The 22,993-nt window shown below is 36.2% G+C and overlaps 1 protein-coding gene across 1 annotated transcript in view; it reads right to left on the minus strand.

Annotated features, from left to right (window-relative positions):
- Window positions 1–22,993, minus strand: part of FSTL5 (follistatin like 5) — a 356,407-nt gene that overhangs the window by 6,212 nt on the left and 327,202 nt on the right. The window contains exons 14-15 of the mRNA XM_087724670.1: window positions 18,676–18,783; window positions 16,060–16,184 (exon numbers count right to left, since the gene is read on the minus strand). Coding sequence (XP_087580796.1) covers window positions 16,060–16,184; window positions 18,676–18,783 — 233 coding nt within the window. The remainder of the gene's footprint in view (window positions 1–16,059; window positions 16,185–18,675; window positions 18,784–22,993) is intronic.

Raw genomic sequence — 22,993 nt, forward strand, 5'->3', positions numbered from 1 at the left:
GATACAATAGTGAAATAAATATGTGGATTCAACTCAAATTATATTGTACTAAGGTAAAACAGGTGAAAATGGTATAGGCAATTAAATATATCAAAATATACCAAAAATGGCAAATGGCATTGTTTTGGTTCACTAATGTGCTTGTTGAACTGTAAAAGTAGCACTATTTTTAAGAATAATCTACTATAAGTATACAGTGTTTGTCCAGAAGATAGATTATGAACGTTATACATGACAATCCTTATGCTGTGATCCCCATCCTTAGAAACAAAGTTAAACAAAATATTGAATTAACCTGTTTCAGCTGGAAGTTTTCTTAGCAGAAACTAAAAATTAAGTCTAGGCTTGATTCTAAGAAACAAACTGAATGAAAAAAAAACCACAAATCATCTGCTTCAATCATGTCATTATCCTTTTGTTTTACTGATGTACACAAAGAGAAGGATGTATCTAAAGAAGAACGTCAGCAAAAGTAATGAATGGAATGTGTAGGAAAATATACTATATAAAGTTCATGTCAAAGTAGGAGAGAAAGAAATGGAAAGTAAATTGTTCAATTTGACTGACAAGCTGGATCTGTAAAGCAAGGCTTCACCTGGTAAGGTAGCAGAATTCAGAAAGTGAAGATTCTATGCACTTATACAACTTCTAGATTGTAACAAAGGATACTATCTCATTCATTCAGTTGCATATCTACTATCCAGTCATTTGCTGTTTTCAGGTCAGCCTAGCAGGCCAGATCTAAGCCCACGTGGACCAGATTCAGCCCGAAGGCCTTGAGTTTGACACCCCTGTCTTAACTACACTCAATTTGGGTGGGAGGCTATCACAGCTGAAAATGGAGCTTGGGAACCCACAGAGCACTTGGGCCATCATAGGCATCCCCAGCACGAGTGATATTGAACTGGCCACGCCCCCTGCCACACCACCACCCCCAAGGTCAAACACAAGCCCTCAATGAAATCAAGTTTGACACTCCTGAACTAAGACATCACACCTTTATCTAGCAGGCTTAACATGGCTGAGGATTCAGACTATGATGAACTTGTCCAACTAAACTTAAATGTCAGCCTTAGGAGACATGAACCCAAGAATCATCTGTGGCTAATCAAACATAGGCACAATTGGAACAGCTGTAAAAATCAGAGGATGATGTAAGGATTCCAAGCCCTAATACTCTGAAGGTAGAGCAGAACAATGACAGTCAGTGTGGTTTTTGCCAAATAGAGGGAGAGGCCTTCGTAACACAGGTCTGCAAAAAAATATATTTTTTTCGAGAGTTGTTTTGGTTATTCCACGTAATCTTTATGTTTTTTGGTGCGCTGAATCCGAAAATGACCTCCATTTTGTCATAGGCCATCACGTTTCCTGACAATTTAGGTAACTATGTTAAATAAGGCAATACCTCAAAATAAATGGAAACAGACTTATAAAATTAAAGTTTTATTACAATATTTTCATGAAAATCCTTTTTTGAACTGAAATGAGTTCACCTACACACACTAAACTTGATTCTTCTTCCTTGTGAGGCTCCTATTGGTGCATTTACGCTTGTGAGTAGCATCTGGAATGTCTCTCTGAAGCATCCAATAGTAGTCTTCCATCATTGTAATGCTCCATTTTCCCTGGTATCTCCTTTCCATCTCTTTAATGTCTTGGTGGAATTGTTCACCTTGCTCCTCACTCACAGCTCCCAAATTTTCAGGAAAGTAGTCAAGGTGGGACTGGAGGAAATGCACTTTCAAACTCATCAGGCAACCTAAAGCTTGAAATGCTTTCAGCATTCTTCCGACGATCTTTTTGTAGTGTTATTGTCTAAATATTTCTGTACGACTTCTTTAAATGCAATCCACCCATCTTTTTTGATCCGTCATGGTATTGACAAACTGTTGATCAACTATAAGCCTTCTAATGTCTGGTCTGATGAACACACCTTCCTTCAATTTTGCCACCGACAGGCATGGAAACTTGGTGACCAAGTATTTGAAGCATTCTCCATCTCTTGGAAGTGATTTTATGAATTGCTTCATCAATCCCAATTTTATGTGGAGAGGTGGTAGAAGAACTTTATGGGAAGGTACCAAAGTTTCTTGGAGGACATTTTTTTCACTGACTGTTAGCACCCTTGGCTGCCAACTCTTCTTGGTCCAGTGATTTTGTCGGTGTTGACTGTCCCATAGACACAGAAAACAAGGGTATTTACCCAGCTTGTTGCCCGAGCAGCATGCACAAAACCTTCAAGTCCCCACACACTTGCCAACCGTGGTCTTCATACTTAAGTTTATGAAGAACCAATTCCAAGTTCTCGTAGGTTTCCTTCAAGTGTACGGAATGACCTACAGGTATGGAAGTGTAAAAACCGTTGTGGAGTAAAACTGCTTTGAGACTTCTTTTTGAAGAATCTATAAAAAGACCTCATTGCTCTAAATCATATTGGATTTTAAATTGACCCATCAGACCTTCAACATCGATGCAATAAACCAACTTGTCTTCCTGGGCGAAGTAAGGAACAAACTCCTTTTCACGATGTCTGAACCATGAAGATGATATTCCTGGCAACAATAAATTCCTGCTTTTCAGCCTTGATCTGAGTAACTCAGCGGCATCTTTGGGAAGATTCAAGTCGCTTACCAAATCATTCATCTCCTCCTGAGAAAACAATTTTGGTCTTGTATCATCTTCAAAGTGAGAACTTGATTCGTCATCTGGTTCAGGTATGACTTCACCTTCATCGGAGCTAGGTATCTCTTCCAAGGTAGCAGGGGGTTTGGGTACTGTTATATCTGTGCCATGTGGGATGGGACGAATTGCTGAGTGAAGATTGGGGTATGAAATGGAATGCTTCCATTTGGAATTAAACCCTTTCACATCGCATGAACAAAAGTAACAGTCATCACTATGGTTCTTTTGCTCTCGCCATACCATAGGAATCCCATAACGGAAAGATTTTTTCTTACCCTGGAACCAGTTTCAGAGGTCCTCAACACACCGTTTGCACACTTTATGAGACACCCAAACTTTATCTTGATCTCCAATTTTTAGTTCAAAGTATGAAAACTTTTTTCACAAAGTCTGTAATATTCTGCTGTTGCTTCAACCACAGATGAAACAGAAACTGGTGAATTAATACACTTTCGCGGAGCCATAACATAATGGTTGAAGAATGACGAGCTAACATGAATTGCGATGAAAAAGTGTGAACAGCCTAGAACCAAAAACCTGATGATGATTCATGCGCAAGTGTGGCATGCAGGAGAGAGCAGCTCTGTGTCTGTACACGAGATGTCACAGTGCTGGCCACGCCCCTTGCACTGACCAGAGATGCTGCTATCTGCCCTGTGTCTCCTTCCCACGGGATTCTTCAGGAAAGATTAACCCCATCTACCATTAGAAGCACAGACTTAAAACTTGCTTAGCTTATGTATATATTGCTGACTATCAGATTTACAGTGCTCTATTTTTTTTTACATAACTTGGACAAACCCTTTAAGGTTTTTTGGCATTTTATATCTTAAATGCACTTATGTGAATTGATTAATAGTAATTTGGACTTTAAATTTGGTTAAAAACTCATAATATAAAAAAATATGAAAAATAAAAAAATGATAAATTTGAAGACAATTTTGCATGTTGTGGCAAATCATGACGTCTAGAAGTTTTTTCAAAATTTTATTTGTTTTAAGCACACCAAAATACATGGAAATTAGATGAAAATAATCAAACAGCTTTTTAGACACAGACCTGTGGAAGGCATCTGGTTGTAGCCTTATTAAGAGGCAGTACAGACCAAAGTTCCTTTGATGTCAACATCTGTCAGATCTCTGGCTCTTTTATCATATTTTGTGGATTCTGCTTATGAAACTGACCAAGCTGGCTTGGCTCTTTGAACTTTGGACTGATTTGGCCTAAGGTGAAACCACTTAAGCAACCTTTCTTTTCCAGAAACTGTTTTCATTTACATCCCTTTCCTTATGTGCCATTATCTCTTTAGCCTTTAGTAAACTGCTAATCTCCATAGCAACTATATTTGAGTATGTAGTTCTCCTGAAGCAGGGTAATGCCTACAGGTCTTTTGTCCCACCCATTTTTTCTCAGCGTGCTCTGACTAACTCTGAGCAGAATTGCCAGATGGAAGTCTGTAAACACAAGAATCATGAAGCAGAATATATGTTTAATTATTATCATAAACACTATTATTGCTAATATTGGTTATGATTTAGGCTCTCATAATAGGTACCAGTAGGATAGTACTGAGCTTGCTGTAGCTGTTATAATATGGTATCATTTTGTCACCCACCCCATGTATTTATCATAATTTAATATTGTTTCAAATTGGCCACTTCATCCTATGCAGATTACCTTATTTCTCACAATTTCAGGATGTTTTATTTAACCAAAATTCTAGTTTAATTATTATGGTGTGGAAGGCAATTTATTGGTTTTACAGCAACTATGGTTGGCTTCAGTATTCTAAGGACTAGAGAGTTGAACTGTTAATGTCAGATAAAACAATTTTATTCCATGGAAAATCATCTCTGCCTATTTGAATTATTATCTGATGTTGCTTTACTTGCATGGCGTTAGATATATAAGTAATCCCCGAGTAACTAGAGTTTTCTTAGCTAATGTTCAAACTTATGTGATAAGCGATCCCTAGAGTTTGCGAACAAGGCCCAACTTCATTCAGTTTGGATGAGTTCCTTTTATGTGGGGTGTCTGGGCCAACATTTTGTCTTTCCATTTTAAATATCTATATGAAGCCACTGTAGAAAGACATCCATAGGTTCATAAAGAACTACCATCAATATCGACACTGGATGATATCCCATCACACATCTTAAAGCTGTAGTAGTCAAGTAGCATCATCCATGTTCTTGCCCAATATCTTAAGGCTATATGGACATGAATGGTTAAATTCAGGCTCAACAAGCTGCAATGGATGTCAATGGGCTTCCAGGTGTAGCTCAAGGTGCTGACTATGCTATCAGTCATGGCAAAATATGGGTCAGCTTAATTCTATCTTATACAGTCATGAACTTTTCTTACTCTTCTGGGGGGAGAGATGGAGGGAGAGATGTTAAATGGTAATTGCATTGAAGGTTAGAAAAACACTAATGCAGGTGATCTCAAATCAGGACTAAAAATGATGAAAAATAAAGTTGGAAATGCATTTTTTGACAAGAGATTCAGTTAAGAAGAACCTGATAAAATTTTGCTTTTTGCATAAGAAGAAGATTACAAAATATGTTAATACCTTGTGTGAAATTGTTGAGGAATCAAGCGAAACAATAGATTGCATTTGTTTTTAGTGCAATTCTGAAATATGGAAGAACTCTACCTGGTCTCAGGATCTGGGAAATCACAATCAGATTGTTTTATCTGGAAAAAAGCTCATTATTTCTCATTCCTATAGGGAATGTTGTCTCCAGGCATATCTATATAGGTAATTACTGGTCAATGCTGCTGTTGTCCTGTAATTTACTTATTTTCATTTTTACTTACTTATTTATTAACATTGTTAAAATAGTAATTTTGACAACAAAAAAACAAGGACTTGATGTTTTAGTTTCTTAGTTCATAGGCATTTTTTTCAGCTGCATTCTCAAAAAAACCTAAACTGATGACCAATGGAGCAGAATTAACATTTTAAATATATTTTTAAAACATTTTAAATTATTGATTTTCAGAAAGGCAGACGGCAACTTTGGGAGCTTCAGCTATTTATTCCTATTTTTTATACCCGTTGAATCTAAACTTCCTTTGGTTCATCTTGGTCAGCTGAGTTACCCCTTCTATGTAATGACAGATGCTTCAATTACTTTTATATTCCAGGAAAACTAACTTTAACCTATTGTAATTTCATATGGGTCAATCCTTCTTTATCTTTACCCAAATTCTAATTATCTCAACACATTATCTTAGCAACTCTTTAAAATGTTCTCAAGGTGATTAAGGTTTTCTTCCAAAAGTATTATAGATGATGAATTTTCATGAATATGTGTTGCAATGTACAGCTCTGTACAGGGCGGGGCATAACCTTTTCCTAGGGGGTCACAGCAACACTTGTAATAACAACACAAATAATTCATACACCATTCGAAAGCCCATCAAAAACTGAGTTTATTGACACGATTTAATAGTCAGTATGACCACCATTAGCCCTTCGAACAGCATTCAAACGAGGTGGATAAGAACACAACAAATCTTCAAACAGTTCCGTTCGATTTTCCAGATTTTTCAACACAGTTTCCAAATTCATTCTCAAAGTTTCAACCGAAACAAATTTAACATTTAATAGCTCATTCAATTCAGTTTTTTATGGGCTTTAAAATGAGGTGTCGCGGAAGTTGTAAACTGCTGTCGATCTTGCTGTGACCCCCTAGGAAAAGGTTATGCCCCGCCCTGTACATTACTATTACAGTAGGGTCTTTGGTGAAAATGGAATTTTCCATACTATTACACTTGAGAGGACAATCCACTTCAGCCACAGCCAGGCAGAAAATGGAGATTCCAGCAGTCATCACAGTTGAATCAAAAATCAAATTGCTCTTATTTCCCCCCCAAAAAAATAGTCTGTAGTAAAAGACACATGATTTTAAATGAGTAAATTTTTAGGTGGTTTGCCACTGTAGGATTTTAATTAAGAAAACAACTTCAATATTATACATGATCTTATCATGTATAATTTCAAATATATTTACATTTTAAGAGAGCCGAGGTGGCTCAGTGGTTAGAGTGCAGCACTGCAGGCTACTTCAGCTGACTGCAGTTCTGCAGTTCGGCTGTTCAAATCTCACCGGCTCAGGGTTGACTCAGCCTTCCATCCTTCCGAGGTGGGTAAAATGAGGACCCAGATTGTTGGGGGCAATATGCTGACTCTGTAAACCGCTTAGAGAGGGCTGAAAGCCCTATGAAGCGGCATATAAGTCTAACTGCTATTGCTATTGCTAATATTTTAAATAATTTTGTTTACAACTCAATAGAAAATTAGACTGTAATATTCTAATAAGTGTCCTTCAAAGAGTTAGTCCCATGGAAATACAAGGGCCACATACACATACAGGTAAATATGTTGCAAATTAATTCAGGTTTATTATGATGCCAAAAGTGGTATTTCAAGAGTTCCAGAAAGTTAAGAATTGAATCTGTCAAAGTGTTTTTTCCCTTCTAAATGAATTAGTAATATGTTTGTTTCTTTGTGGAATCTTCTCCTGGAAATGACTTAGCTGCATTCCTCTTAACATTCCAAAAATGAAAACTTGGCTATATTATCGAGGATGGGACATCCCAGGAAACTAGGGAAATTTTGCAATGGTTCCCTTACTATGGTTAATGTCACCCTTTTTTTATTTTGTGTGCATTTTATAGTTTTTTTTAAAAAAATGCAGTATTTTAACTGCCCAGAGTCGCTTTCATTTGAGCTAGGCAGCTATACAAATACAACAAATTATAAATAGAAGTAGACTAAAATTTATTTTTTTAAAATTATCCTCTACATCTGAAGTTGTAGAGGATAATTTATGATGATGGTATCATAAATGATGATGATACCATCAAACAATGATAAGGCAAAATTATTAAAACAATTATTTATACAAACAACACTTAACTTTGAAATATTAAAGGAATTACATTTTTAATTGTTTGTGAATTAATACATCACCTATGACCAATAACAAACAAAATAAGCTATTTCACAGAGAGACTGATTAATTCTATTAAGATTCTAGGCTATCATACCAGTAAGATGATTGTTCATTCTTGTACATGTGAAAATAGCTGTGGTGTGATGTTCAGAACACCTGCTCGAACTATTAAAGGAGCTAAAGATCAGGAATGAATATTTTACAATTACTTAATTTAACACTGCTTTGAAACACTGTATAACATAATTACAGACTTTAATTATTCCAATTATCTTACTTAAATTTGTGAACTGTGGTGATGACTTCTAAAATATTTTTGGGGTATTCTTTTCTCTCTTATTCTACATAGAAATGGAAATGTTAAAACCTGGCTCTTTGGGCATAATTGAGGACATCCTGTTATTTTCACAGATTTAATTACTTTAATATAATGCTTGCACTAAAGAAGTGCAAAATTAGAGATTATTCAACACAAAGAAAACTCAACAAACTCTATACCTGTTTTCCCCCACCTTTGTTGCCTTTAAACTCTTTCATTAATCCATACGGCACAGAATCCTTGTAATGGGTTATATGCCCCCTCCGCAAAGAGAATGAGGGCCAGATGCTTGGTTTGGCAGTAAAGGGGTTTTCTGGATTCCTGGGATACTTTTGCCTGTATGGGATGAACTCAGGGTGCCTTGCAGTGGACATACCCTGAGTGCAAAGACCCTGTTGATCTGCCCAGTTGGGGTAAGTTGAAGAGTACTTGCCCCAACTGGAGACTGACATACATAACTGTAACTGCTGACCCTTCTCAGCTATATGTGATTTTGTCTATCTAGATGGAAAGCAGGGGTTATAATGGTTTGGCGAGCTGTGATAGGAGCTAGGCACCATGCCAAACACAGAAATTTAATGGTAAAAATATTTTAATATTTTGAGTAAAAATAGTCCTCTGCTTATTTACCTAAGAAAGCCAAGTCTTTTGCAGTCCTCCTTCTGCAAATTTTCTGATTGAAAGTTTGCAATTCCCTCCTTCTTAGGCTTGGAGGGAATGGCTCAAAATCATTCAGCTGGCTTTCATGATTACGGTGGGATTAGGACTTCTGATTTTTAGCCTGATATTTAACCACTTTACCCAAAATTGGATGTCTTATATAAGCGCTATTATACCCAATAAAGTAACTCATTTCAAAAACATCTGCCACAATATATTGTAAGAATGTAAGAAAACGAAAGAGCTGGCTATCTGATGTAAGCATTCATGCATGGAACTTAACAATCTCATATCAATATTGTTTTAGAAATGGGAAAAAAAACATGTTCCAGAACTTATATTTTCTAGAGTATTTGCTGGAACCTATGGTTTGGGATTGTCATGCAGCCCACAAGAGACTTCAACTACATCTTGCACAAATATTGCCTTTTGTGCCCAGCATCATCATTAGACCCACTTTTACTGCTTAATTTTCCTTGAGCAGACTGTGAAAATTTATCCTTCTCCTAAAATTTCTTTTGCCAATATATTTCTCTAGAAAAATTATACAGCTAGCTTTCCAAGTGTAGATTCTAGAAGGCCCTTTATTGTTTCATTGAACCAAACAGCACAATGTAAATTCTTTCCTATTCATTTGCATTTCATATAGTCTGTTATTTCTCATTTTCAATAAAGGGAAATTCCACATATTTTATTTTTTAAAGGTATTTGTGGGAATTTTTTCTTAAAATATTTTTCACTTTTATTAATGCAGTATATTCCTATTTGTATACACTATTTTTGTTATAGCTCTATATTAAGTTGAAATCAAAAGATGGACAAATGGGTGGATTTTGACATATGATTGTACTTTATTCTTTAAAAAGTATCAGAGGAATAATTTACAATAACCATCTTAACTAAGGTGATGTACAGAATTAACTGAAGGGCAATATATTAAAAAAAACCCTCTGTTTTACTAGAACAAGAAATCAAAGAAAAATGATGCTTTTTAACCTGCCTCATGTTTATTCTGTTTTTTTTTATGACTCAACAGACATATGTTGAAATGGGGACAATTTTGTTTCTTGTCATTTTTATATCATGGTGATCGGGAAAGAGGAAGAGAGCCATAGAAAAATACTGGGTATATTTTTTATAGATGTGAAGTTAAAATGTTTCTTTATAATGTCTCTGTCATGACTCTTAGACCTGGGAGATGTCCCTCTTGCTTATCATAATGGCAATTCAGAAGCTGACCTTATAGAAAAGAAGGTTACATTTCAAAATGTCAGTAATACATTTAATATTCCTCAAGTATTTCCATGTTAGTTCCGTACTTCCAAAATCTATAATTTACGTGCTATGAAGCATCTATATTTTATTTCCAAATTTAGGTTTAGTAAAGATTAGTATTTTGTTTTCATAATTTTAATTCATTGTGAACTGCAATTAGATAATTTTGATGTCTTATATCACTTATAATTAATTCAGTTCTTTTAATCTTTTAGTATTTTATTATTTTTTATGGATGTCACAGGTAATAAGAGAGATGTTTCACATGTTATTATATTTTAGAATGAACTGTTTGAAAGGAAAGCCACAATTCATCTTTTGGCTTTGCATATAGTCGTGAAATCTGCCATGTTTTATAATATGGGAACATTACATTCTATATTTTGTTGTGCAGAATTACTACTAAATGTCATCCAAATACTTTCATCCAACATTGTTCCCTCAACAGTGTGTGTGTGTTTGTGTGTGTGTGTGTGTGTGTGTGTGTGTGTGTGTGTGTGTGTGTGTGTGTAATAATGTATAATTTGTTTAACGTGGATGTCTGCATTATAATATCCTGTTTATTCTGGCATTTTCATCAATAATAAATGCTAGTTTATAAATCGTTCGTGCTTAGGAGATTTTTATTAGTGTTTATTATAATATAAAATACAAATGAAAACAGAGAGCCGAAAAGGGGTGGGATGTATGCAAGATAAGAAGAAAATAAAATAAAAAGTATAAAGTGGTGCCTGCCTTAGGGAACATTTGCTCCCATCTCTTAAAGTGAGGACAGCTCCATCCTTCCTTATTTTCTGGAAGTCCATCAAGACCTGACTTGATCTTGGAATCATAGGAGATTGGTGAAATATTGAGGTTGTTCCATTGCAAATATAACAACTAGACACAAGAACAGTTTCCCTCCAAATGCCATCACACTGCTAAACAAATAATTCCTTCAACATGTAAAAGTCTTTACTATGTCTGCATTACTATTACTATTAATCTTCTCATCGTTCCTATCACCCATCTCCTCCCATTTATGACTGTAACTTTGTTGCTTGTATCCTTATGATTTATATTGATTGTTTACTAGTATGATTTGATCGCTTATTTGTACCCTATGACTATCATTAAGTGTTGTAGCTTATGATTTGTGACAAATGTATCTTTTCTTTTATGTACACTGAGAGCATATGCACCAAAGACAAATTCTATAAAGAATTCTGTTCTATTTTATTTCTGTTCTGTTCCATATTTTCTATTCTATTCTATTCTATTCTATTCTATTCTATTCTATTCTATTCTATTCTATTCTATTCTATTCTATTCTATTCTATTCTATTCTATTCTACTTTGTTCTATTCCATTCCATTCCAGTCTATTCTAGACATGTTTATTTTTTATACTTTTTTTTAATGTGTGCAACCCAGGTCACTTTTTCTGGATAGGACAGCCATATTAATATTACACAAATTGTTCATATTTATTTGAAACCATCAATAAAAACTCTTAAGCCAAGTTATAATTTGTGAAACTGGACTTTCCCAATTAATGGATAAACGTAAATTTTAACTGTTTAAAAATACAAGTTCATACTTTAACTATATTTAGTTTGGGCCTATAAGCAATTTAATACAATGTTCAAGTATGCTCTGGAGGTTGAGTTATTTTCTGTAAAAATGGAGATCAAAGACAATATACTCCTATTAGAATTAGCTATACTTTTTCATCAGAATTCATTTTAGAAAGATAATTTTTAAAAGTTGGCCTATTCAAAATGACTGCAAAAACAAGGAATGTGTTAGAACTGAATTCTGAAAGGGAAAGTTTCGAGTTTCGAGTTTAATACATTTATATGCCGCCCAATCCCAAAGGACTCCGGGCGGCTTACATAAAAACAATAAAAGGAATAGTAAAAAGTTTAAAAAAGTAGAAGACAAAGCAAGTTAAAAAAGACACAACATGCACTCAACCTTAGTGGGGCTGGAGCAAAAATGATTTTTCAGTTTTTTTCATAGTTTGGTCATTGGGTATTCTAGGCATAAGAAAATTAATAAAACAACATTGAAGCATCTATAGGCCTACAAAGGATTGTAAATTCAGAAGGTAAAATCTTATTTTAGGTTGTTCCTCTTAATCTTGATCTTAAAAGGAAGGTGATTATTAGATTTTCATAGTACTGTTCCCACGGCTTATATTTTGCAAGCAAAACATACTCTGGAATTGATCATCGAGTCATTTAATCAAGAATTCTAAAATAATCACACCTTATGTTCTGTCCCCCCAAGCCTCCGAATTATACTGATGCCGGCTTGGCCATCTGCCACGACTAATGAAGTAGATAAGCCACCCCTTGGCTAGGAGCCCAGAAACTTATCTCTATGAAAAACCAGACTCACGGAATTCACGGACTTCTTCAAACTTAAACTGATGTTTCCTGCAAAATTCCCCTCCCGTTGCTCCACCTATAAGCTCTCTGGGAGGGGCCAATCAGTAGCTACCTGTGTCCTATTTCCTTCTGCGAGCCTGTTTCCACAGCTGCTGCCTTCTCCTATCAGCCCTCCGCATCTGTATGTCAGGGACAATCTCCCCCTGTTCTTCCTCACTGCTCCCTAGCTCAGACACCATCTGGTGCCCAACAGGACTCTCTAGTCCCTGCTCTGACTCCGAACACCCCCCAGAGTCTTCCTCAGCCTCCAGGGCAATCCCATAATGTTCATCGCTGTCAGATTCCACCAACAGCTCAGCCGGCCGCTGCTGGGTCACAACACCTTATAATAATAAAACCTGCCTGAAAGGAAGGTCACCTTCAGTACAAATGAAATATACTAAAAAGACTCGCATGAATGCAATAACCCCTAATTCAGATGGAACAGAGTACTTGAAAAGTATTAAGGTAAAAAGCAATTTATGATAAAAACTAATTCAGTTCTATTCAGCAGTACGTTATATCACATTTAGAAGTCCAAGTATATACCCTAACCCTAACCCTTTGTTTCATTCGAAATTATTGGTTCTTCTTTTCCCCCACTAACTCTCATGCCTACATTTTTTCCTCCAATATCTAATTGTGCAAATAAAATCTTGTCTACAACAATAATAAAGCACCAGGGATAATAAAATAAAATAAAACAACATGCTTGTTTTCCATAATGGTTTTTACCTCAAGCCATTCTGTACTGTGTCTCTGCTTGGACTACGAAGTAATTGATCTTCAAGTGCCACCACAGCATGTGGAATAACAGAGTTATTTAGCACTAGCTGTCTCTTTTCATTTGGTAACTATTACCGAGCTTTGGATGAAATGTTTGTGAGAAAAAGGAAATATTCCCTTCATAACTAAATTCAGCAATATCAAATACTGCAATCAAAAACTGTTTAAAGTTTTAATGAGTGTAATGGCCTTGAATATGGGGAAATATGCTAAAGAAAGCATAGCTTGCATTACATGAAGTAGGATTGGCACACAGAGTTTGAAAAAGAAAACTGTTGTGTAGGTTGTCACATCTTTCAAGGAGCTCTGGTAGTGAGTGGTTAGAGTGCAGTATTGTCGCTAACTCTGCCCACGACATGGAGTTTGATCCTGACAAGGTTAAAGATTGACTCAGCCTTCCATCTTTCTGAAGTTGATAAAATGAGGACCCAAATTGCTGGGGGAAATACGCTGATATTTTAAAGAATGTTGTAAAGCATTATGAAGTAGTATATAATTCTAAGTGCTATTGCTATATAAGTCTAAGTGCTATTTCTATTGCTATTTCAAACAAGGGTATAAATCCTGGGAGAATGTCCACTGTACTATTAGTGGTAAATAATTTAACCCCATACATTTTGTATTTTTGTCTACAAAAATGAAGCAAGCACTATGTACAAGCATACATACTGTATACCATACATGCATATACATACATAAGCTAACATACCAGGGGTGGGTTCCTGCCAGTTCTAACCTCTTCTATAGAAGAGGTTCCACAAATCTACCATGCCGTTTAGAACCGGTTCCACCACATCCGCACCACGCTTGCCCCGCCAGCTGCTCACTGATTGGCTGGCTCACCAATCTCCCCTCCCGCCTCTAAGAGTAGTATCTAAACCTTAAAATCTTAATGCTGTCAAGTTTGAACATCCCTAGGTTTTTTTTTCCTAAAGAGTTAGGGGTGCAAGGGTCTTGTAACTTGACAGCTTTAAGACTGGCACACTTCAATGCCAGAGTTTCTGAACCAACATGACTGGAGGAGGAATTCTGGGAGTTGAAGTCCACAAATCTTAAAACTGTCAAGTTTGAACACCCCTGGGTTTTTTTTCCCCAAAAGGGTTAGGGGTGCAAGGTCTTGTAACTTGACAGCTTTAAGACTTGCATGCTTCAAATGCCAGTGTTTCTGATCCAACATTTTGGTTGCTAAGCAAGAGTGTTGTTAAGTGAGTTCCACCACATTTTACAGTTGGCCATGCCCACTAAGTCACATGACTGCCAAGCAACTCCCACTCGGTCACATGGCTGGCAAGCCACTCGCACCTGGTCACATGGCCAGCAAGCCACTCCCACAAAGCAGGTCACACCTACAGAAGAGGTTCTAAAAAATTTGAAACCCTCTACTGTAACATACATATATTCAGATTCATAGATATGATCAAAAGTCAGTTAAAAATCAAAGGTAAAAGAGTATTGAAAATATAAATCTCTCAATAATATTTTATCCATTTTCATTTATGTCACAATAAATATTTTTTCTTCTAATGTCTTTACTTGATTCATATGATTTACCATCAAAGTTTAGCTGTCCTTTATTATAAAGAACCATTCCTCCAAGTAAGCTATTCTTTACGTTTATTTATTTTTTAAAAACTCACTTTTGTCCCCCTCTTCTTTTTTGTTCATTTATAGCTATTATAACATGTATTTATGATGGTTGCATTGTCCATGGATCATGCAATTGCCACTTGCAACCTTCCCAGTTTCCGATAATCAAAGTCAATTAAGGAAGTTGGATTTGCTTAAAAACGACATAATTCACTTAGCAACTTTGGTGATTCACTAAATAACCATGGCAAAAAGGTCATAAAATTAGGCGTGACTCACTTAACTGCCTTACTTTGCTACAGAACATCCAGCCCCAGTTGTGGTCATAAGTTAAGGACTACCTGTAGCTTTTCACATTTAGGTGAAAAATATTGAAATTGAATGGTCTTTTAAAAAAATATACTCTTTGATTTCAGATATTATTAGTATATTTTTCTTTTTTATTAAACTTTTTTTGGTTTTGCTCTTGAATTCGATTTTGTAAAGCAAAGTAATAAACATAAACAATTAAACATTTTTATTATAAACTTTTTTAGATTTGCCCCTTTTTCAAATTTGTCCTTTACCTTTTCTAAGTTTTCATATGGTAGCTGCAGATAATGCTCATATACTTTTTACAATATAAATTAACAGATTAGGTTAAAAATAAAGAGAAAAATACAACTAACAGCAAAGGCATTCACTAGGAGCAGAAGGATTGAAATTGAATTTATGTTTTTATATTTTCTTAAACTTTATTAATGAGTTATGGGAAACAATACAGTCATTACATTTCATTAGAATGCAAAAGATATGTTAAATTACGAAGAATCCCATTGTGCCCATCATTCTATTTAACAAGATCTGAATAAATGGCCATGTAAACCTGGCGAACAATGCATTAATTAAAATACAATTTTTATACAATTCCGTTACAGTAGGAGAAGTACTAGATTCAGGACTAAGAGTAATATATAAAAATGGAAACACTAAATGGAAGAGTCTACTTGCAAATTAAAATCACCTTATGTAGGAGTAAATCCCACAGAGTGTTGGATTAGATTTTGGCAAGATTGCATTATAGAAATGCTTAAAAGCAGTTCAGACTTTGTGGAACAAATCTACTAAGAGCAATAACAGTTTTATGTAAAAGTGACATTCATATAGATTCAAATACCCATGAGTATAGCACAACGTATACTGTGCTAGCCTGAGATTGATTTGATCAGCCATGAAGCTCACAGACTGATAATGTTCTTAATGTTGTCATGAAAATAAATGTGACAGAGTTTATTCTACTTGCAGGAAGGGTGAGTTATTAAGAGAATAAATACAAATAAAATGTCTGATTCAATATCTGACACCCAACCTCAACCTTATTATAGTTTTTCACCTACCTTATGTGGGTAATAAGGAGAGTTGCAGATGGAATGAAAAAGTCATCCACTCTGTCAAACTGTTTCCCCACTGGCTGAGTGTGAATAGTATGATGAGAAATACTTCCACTGGCCTGGGTTATCACCTGTAAAACATATTGTGCATTTCTTAAGTCATCATTTGAATGTTAAATTATCAGAAATAAAGCAAGATAGGTTTAAAAGCGATAAGGAACGGTTTGGCATCTACCCAAACCTTCAGGAGTTGGATAAGATTTTGTTTGATAAGAAAATGTTTAGCATGGGAGAGAAATTTTGGCTATGAGATTGAAATGGGTAAATGGTGGGATCTATGGAGTAAGACTATTAAACTTACGATATATACAGTGTTTAAAGAAAATATATACAAGATGGTTTATAGCAGGGGTGGGTTTCAACCGGTTCACGGTGGTCCCCGCGAACCGGTTGGTCGGCGAACCCGGAAGTAAGTAACTTCCGGGAACGGCGAAGGGCCCACCCACCCGCCTGCGCTCCTTACCGGTCTTTGAAGGCTTCTGCACTTCCACGCAGGCGCATGGCACATACAGCGCCTGCGTGATTCTCCGCGAGCAGCTGGATGGCACATACAGCACCTGCGCGAGTCTCCACGAGCAGCTGGAGCATTGCGCAGGCACTAAGACGCATACGTGAACTGCGTGCATGCACGAGGACACCGCCAGCCCCGTTCCAACCGGTTCGGTTGGGATTAGCAACCCACCCCTGGTTTATAGATGGCACTTTCCCCCAACAAAGTTAGCCAAAATGTTTCCTGAGTTATCTCCACTCTGTTGGAAATGTGGAAGAAAGGATGGCACATTCTACCATATTTGGTGGTCCTGTATTGAGGCCATGAAATACTGGAGAAGGATTCAAAACTGGCTTAAAGAGGTTACCGGGGCAAGTATGGAATGGAAACCCGAGACTTTTTTACTAAGAATAAAACCAGAAAACATAAGTAAATCTATATGGCATTTGAGCCTACATATAATTGTGGCCGCAAGAATAACCTATGCACAATTTTGGAAATCTACTACCATACCATCAGAAGATGCCATAATTAAAAAGATTTATGAGTGTGCAGAAATGGACAGAATGAGGGGTTGGCTGAGGGACAAAGGAGAAACGGAACATTATCTTAGCTGGAACCTATGGTATATGTGGGCGACAAGGAGAACAGCAGGGACTTAAAACTGGGAAAGTTAAATAGCAGTTGTTAACAATGGGAACTAAAAGTGAACATGGGTATTGTAATAGATCCCTGAATTTTGTAACAAGAAGATGCTGCTTAGAGACTAAACAATGAGGAAGAAAAAAAAATGTTGGGCTGTGAATGACTGTCACCAGGGGGGGGAGGGGGAGGGTTTGTATGTTTAAAGCTGTATTTGTATGTCTTATTAAAAAAATGTATAACCAATAAAGATTATTTTTTAAAAAAAGAAAGAAAGAAAGAAAGAAAGATAATCTGGCTGGCACTGATGATGTTACCTAGCTCGGGTAATGAAACGTCTGCGAGAAAACAAGCAAGCCCAGGGAGCATCAAGGACTCTTCATAATCTGGTGATTCTGAAAGTCCCATCTAGAAGTTTTTAAAGAAACAGGCCAAATACATCTAGAACAGGACTGTCAAACTCCCAGCCCATGGCCGAATGCGTCATGTGCCAGCCACGCCCATGCCCGGTTTAGCAAAGGGGAATGAAGTCCCGATAAGTCACATGATGCTACTATGATGGCGTGAGCTTGACACCCCTGATCTATAGGACAGCATATTGGAGAATGTTACTGTTACTGTCATATTTTCATTATTGTAACACTTCTACCCAAAATGACACCACTATAATTTAAGTCTTCAAGTGGTTTACTTTTTAATGAAATAACTGATTGCATAACAAATTAAGACAAAAGGCAAAAAGACGAAGGTATCATCTACATACCAAATCTATTTACAGGGATGTCTTCCAGTAATTCTTTATTGGAAGCTAAGTAACTGTGATACAGCCCTTGTCTGCTGTGAGGATAATGATGGTTTGATCCTTTTTAAGGATTTTTGGGGGGCCTGCTCTATCATCTGCTTTGATTCTGTGTTGTTCTGCTCTTCGATTCAGTTCTTTGTGACATGATTATCCTTATCTTTTCTTAGGTCTCTGAAATAAGTCCTTTAGTTTTATATGCTGCTTCTAAGGCTGTGAAGAATTCTAATTGAGTGGCATTCTGTGTTATAGTTAGGATTATATTCTGTCCTGAATAGCGGACAGATTGACAAATTGACAACCCATTCAGATTCAAATACCTCTTTGTTCCTGAGGTTTAGCTAAAGCAGTTTGATCTGGAACTTTGTCTTTGACCATAATAAAGATATGCTATGTTCTATGTTCTGGAACTTTGCTTTCCTCTTTTTCTTATATTAATAGACTAACAAAGCTCACCTCCTACTATATCACTGCTAAACACTCATATATTTTACGTGTTCATATATTTACTGTATAACTATCTTTCTGACGGTTTTCTATGTGAATATGAAGTTGAATCTCTGTCAAAGAAACAATGTATTTTCAAGTCAATGCACATGCCTCTATGCAATATAAAAATGCATATACTTACTTGTAGTGTAGGAGAATCCTTATCAAAGCTTCCCCAACTGAGCACCCATACTTGATCATGTGATTTATCATAATGTAATTTCACTGGGACTGGATCTGTATTTACAGCCTAAAGATTATGAAGAATTAGGGAAAATAATTACTAATTTAAATAGCGTAAATATTGCAATAAGTCTGGTGAAAAGTAAATGAAAATATTTATCAATACTTAAAATATTAGACAACTGGCAATTAATTTGGAACCAGATTACTTTTGTTTAAAAATATGTTTGTTTATTATTTGAACAAGACATGGATAAATGTTTACCTTATACTTTATTCAATCTATGCCAAGCAGAGATATTAAGAAGCTCAACCATTTATTTGTCCTTTTAGTATATTGTAATGATTCCAAATTTTGGAAAAAAAAATCTTGTTTTGTGTAATTGAGATTAAAAAATTAAAGACATAAAATTTCCGAGTCTATGCATTTCATTTTAACAAAAAGCAGAATAATTTTTAAACTTTTCACTATGCAATCACATAAATTAATGCACTCAGAATTACACACAAAACAGATACAAACATATACAGATATTTTGAATGATGGTTGAGGGGGCAAATCAACATGATCACAGAAGGAAAGAATTTTTAGTGATAGCATAACTCTTCTATTTTAGTTATTTTATTTTATTTTTAAAATAGTTTACTTAGTCATTTTATTTAATGTCAATTAGTAATCTTAGTACTCTGCTTTGGGATCAATAATTTTAGAAATTAGAATTCAAATTAGTTGATATTGTAGACTTTCGAATCCAATACTTTGGACATCTGCCAATCGTGGGAGGCAGCAATGGCTACAAGATAGGAACAAATGAAAGAATCCAAATGGAATTCTTTCAAATTCAAAGGGAAGAAGCCTGAGATATAGAGAATATTTCAAGTATTCTGAATACACTAAGGCCATAATGGCGAACCTATGGCACGCATGCCACAAGTGGAAAGCGGAGCCATTTGTTGGGGAACACAAGGCATTGCACTGTCAGCTCCAGCTGACTTTGGCCTTCTTTAAAGGCTGTTTTTCGCCCTCCAGAGGCTTCCTTGAAGCCTCTGGAATATGAAAAACCAGCCCTATGGGCAAACCGGAACTTCAGGAATGGATCTCCGGTTTACTCGTAGGGCTATTTTTCGCCCTCCAGAGCCTTCAGGGAAGCCTCCTTCCCTCCTTCAGGGAAAGCTCCGAAGGGCAAAAAACAGCCGTACGGACAAACCGGAAGTTTGTTTCTGAACTTCCAGTTTGCATGTAGGGCCGGTTTTTGCTCTCTGGAAGCTTCAGAGAGACCTCCTGAAGCCTCTGGAAGACCTTCGGGGGGAGGGGAGGCCGCTTTCTCCTTCCCCAGGCTCCTAAAAAAGCCTCTGGAGTCCAGAAAGGGCAAAAAACGGGTCCATTGAGAGCCAAAAGCGGGGAAGAGTGGGGGTTGTGTGTGTATGTGCACAGGGGCACACCCATAGATTTATGGGTGTGGGCACGCCCGTGTATAACCCCCCCTTAATTCCCCCTGCTTTTGGCATGTGATGGGAAAAAGATTAGCTATCACTGCTCTAAGGTCAAGAAACTTCCAGGCAGCTAAAACTAAAGGATTTGTTCCAGCATTAAGGACTTGTCTTCCCTTTTCTTCTCCATCTATGCTAATAAATTCTACACCCTATTTGGTAGAAGTAGATAATTTTCCTTCATCCGATGAGGCTTCTGTCATAGATATAGGAAAGGACAGTTTTAAAACCACAAGTGATTTAAATGTGGATGTGTACTTCATTTCTAAGAATTGCTTTTTAACCGCTAAAACAGTTATTGCAATTTTCTTTCAGCTGCTAGATTCCAATCAGAAAATACATGAAGGCTATAATAGAAAAGCTTATAACTAAACCTGTTATGTAGTTATCCACCAACTCAGTTGCGCCAGACCTTATTCAAAATCCATATGTTTCCCAGGATCCCTTGGGGTAAACTACTTTTGTAGTGATTGCTCCAGGTTGCAATTAATACTCCTAATAAGGGCAAATGGCACAACAGACAAGCAGTACTGCTCCTTCTCTAACAATTTCTTTACTGTAGAACATATCCCAGGAAGCTTACAGAAATCTCATGACTTCCCAGATTGCATGAATTTGAAAGAATAATATTGACATTTAGGCATTTTGCATTCTCTTCAATGCTTTTTAAATTTAACAATTTTTGAGGGATTTCAAATTATGTCTATACGACTCTTTCACAATAGCAATGTACGCCTCTGCTAAATTCTGGGAGGAGAGCCAAGCCTGCGAGGAAGGATGGCATAAGCCCCAGAGTTCATAATATCTGCCAACAACTGTCTGCACAGCAGAGTGTTCTACCAAATCCAAGGTCAGGACCAGATAAGCATAGGAGGCATTACACCCTCAATTTAATTAAAGGGAAGATACAGACATCAGTCAATCCTATGGAGGATGAGGAAAACTTACTCAATTGTTTGGCATACTTTCTACAGAAGAACAACAAATAATTATACACAAACCCGAGGCAGTCAAATCGGTGCTTCAGTGACTGCTTGCAACTGAGTCCCTCAACACTTTACTCCCTCCAACTGTTGAAATGTTGACAAGTTCATTGTCTGAGTATTTAGCATTCTTAAAAAGAACGTGCTCCATCCAAAGGTAATTCAGACAAATGAAGGGAAAACCAAATTGATCAATGTAATACAATCCTTCTATAATCCTCCAGATGATCAGCCTACAGGTGATAATATCTAAAACTGTGATCTAAAGAACAGACTAGTCAACAGCCTGATTCATCTCCACTGGTTCCCCCTGATTCTACTCATCCAAAAGTTGCCGTATCTACAATTTGTTATTTCTACCTGAAAGTGTGTTCTTTCCGTAGGAACTTTGAATATGTCTCCCTTCTCCCTCTGATCCCCATTCTGGCCTTTATTTGTCCTGTCCATAAAACTTCTCCTATAGATTTATCCTTGACACAATATAAAATTCACCTAAATAGCAACAAGGGCTCTGTTCTATATTTTCTCCCCAAAAAAATAATTTATTCAACCCAAATGTTGCTCCTTTTGCACAATTATCCAGACAAAGCAGCTCAAGATAATCAGCAAAGCAACAATTACATCCTGCCACAATATATTCATCATTTGGAACATAACTGGAGTGACCTTAAAACAAGCAGACCCTCATTTTGTTAGATCTCTGCATCAATTTGATTTTTTTTTTAGGGTACATGGATGTTGAGGGATTTTTCAATCCCAATTACATTTTTCTGTTACATCCTGCACATTCTAGTCTCAGAGTTATCAGACATGAAGAAGTAGGTCTTCAGCTTCCAACTTGTGTTTAAATTGTAAAACAACTACTTTAATTTGAGAATGATATATTGCCTTTGTTAGTCTGAATACTTTTCCTTACTGTGCATTCATTTATATCTTCTTTTTAGAACCACATCCACATGTCATATCAATCTGGAACTATATTGATACTTTCCTCACTTTTTGCCTGAATAAGTTTCCCAGCACATATATTTCACTAAGTGTGGATTTCAGCACAAGAGTTGGTGGTAAAATGAAGTACTCTATGAACAATTCCATGCTGACCCTCCTGAAGAATTGAACCACCATTTATGCCCAGATCCTTCAAATACAACCCAGCTGGTTTTGGGTTGCTATGTTTCATAAATAGGCTTAATCTACAACTGGTAAATGGTTCTGTGTAAAATGACTTCTTTTAGCAATATACATTTTGATCAGCTCACAAGTTATCTACCATAGGTTATTTAATAAGTTTTACAGAACAGTTTAAGCACTTTGGCATAGTGCCTAAGTTTGAAAGCAACTATCAACCATAGCATAATGGTTATCTTTTGAGAGCTGAATGCAATGAAATTTCATTTTAATGTTGTTGATTAGTGTACATTTAAAGTGATAATATTCTATTCTATTCTGTTCCATTCCATTTCGTTCCATTCCATTCTCTCCCATCTTCCCTTAATTTTCACTTGCAAATTTAGATAAGGCATAATTCAAAACTTAGTTAAAGCCCATTAAAAGTATTGCTGGGAGGCAGTATTGACAGGGTAAGATGGAATAGTTCACTTTAAGATAGGATAGGCCAATCATTTCACTTTCAGCCCTTTGTAACTCTGGTGCAAATTCAAACCCTATTATTCCATAACATAGCAGAATACTTGCACAATACCTGAAGTATATCACAATTTCATATCAAAATCATTTCCTATAATAAATGATCTGTAATTATAGATAATAATACATATAATTTATTTATAAAAATATAATTTA

This window comes from Thamnophis sirtalis, unplaced genomic scaffold (assembly GCF_051295495.1).
Source record: "Thamnophis sirtalis isolate CommonGarterSnake01/CBP01778 unplaced genomic scaffold, rThaSir2_p1.2 scaffold_10, whole genome shotgun sequence".
Taxonomy (NCBI): Eukaryota; Metazoa; Chordata; class Lepidosauria; order Squamata; family Natricidae; genus Thamnophis; species Thamnophis sirtalis.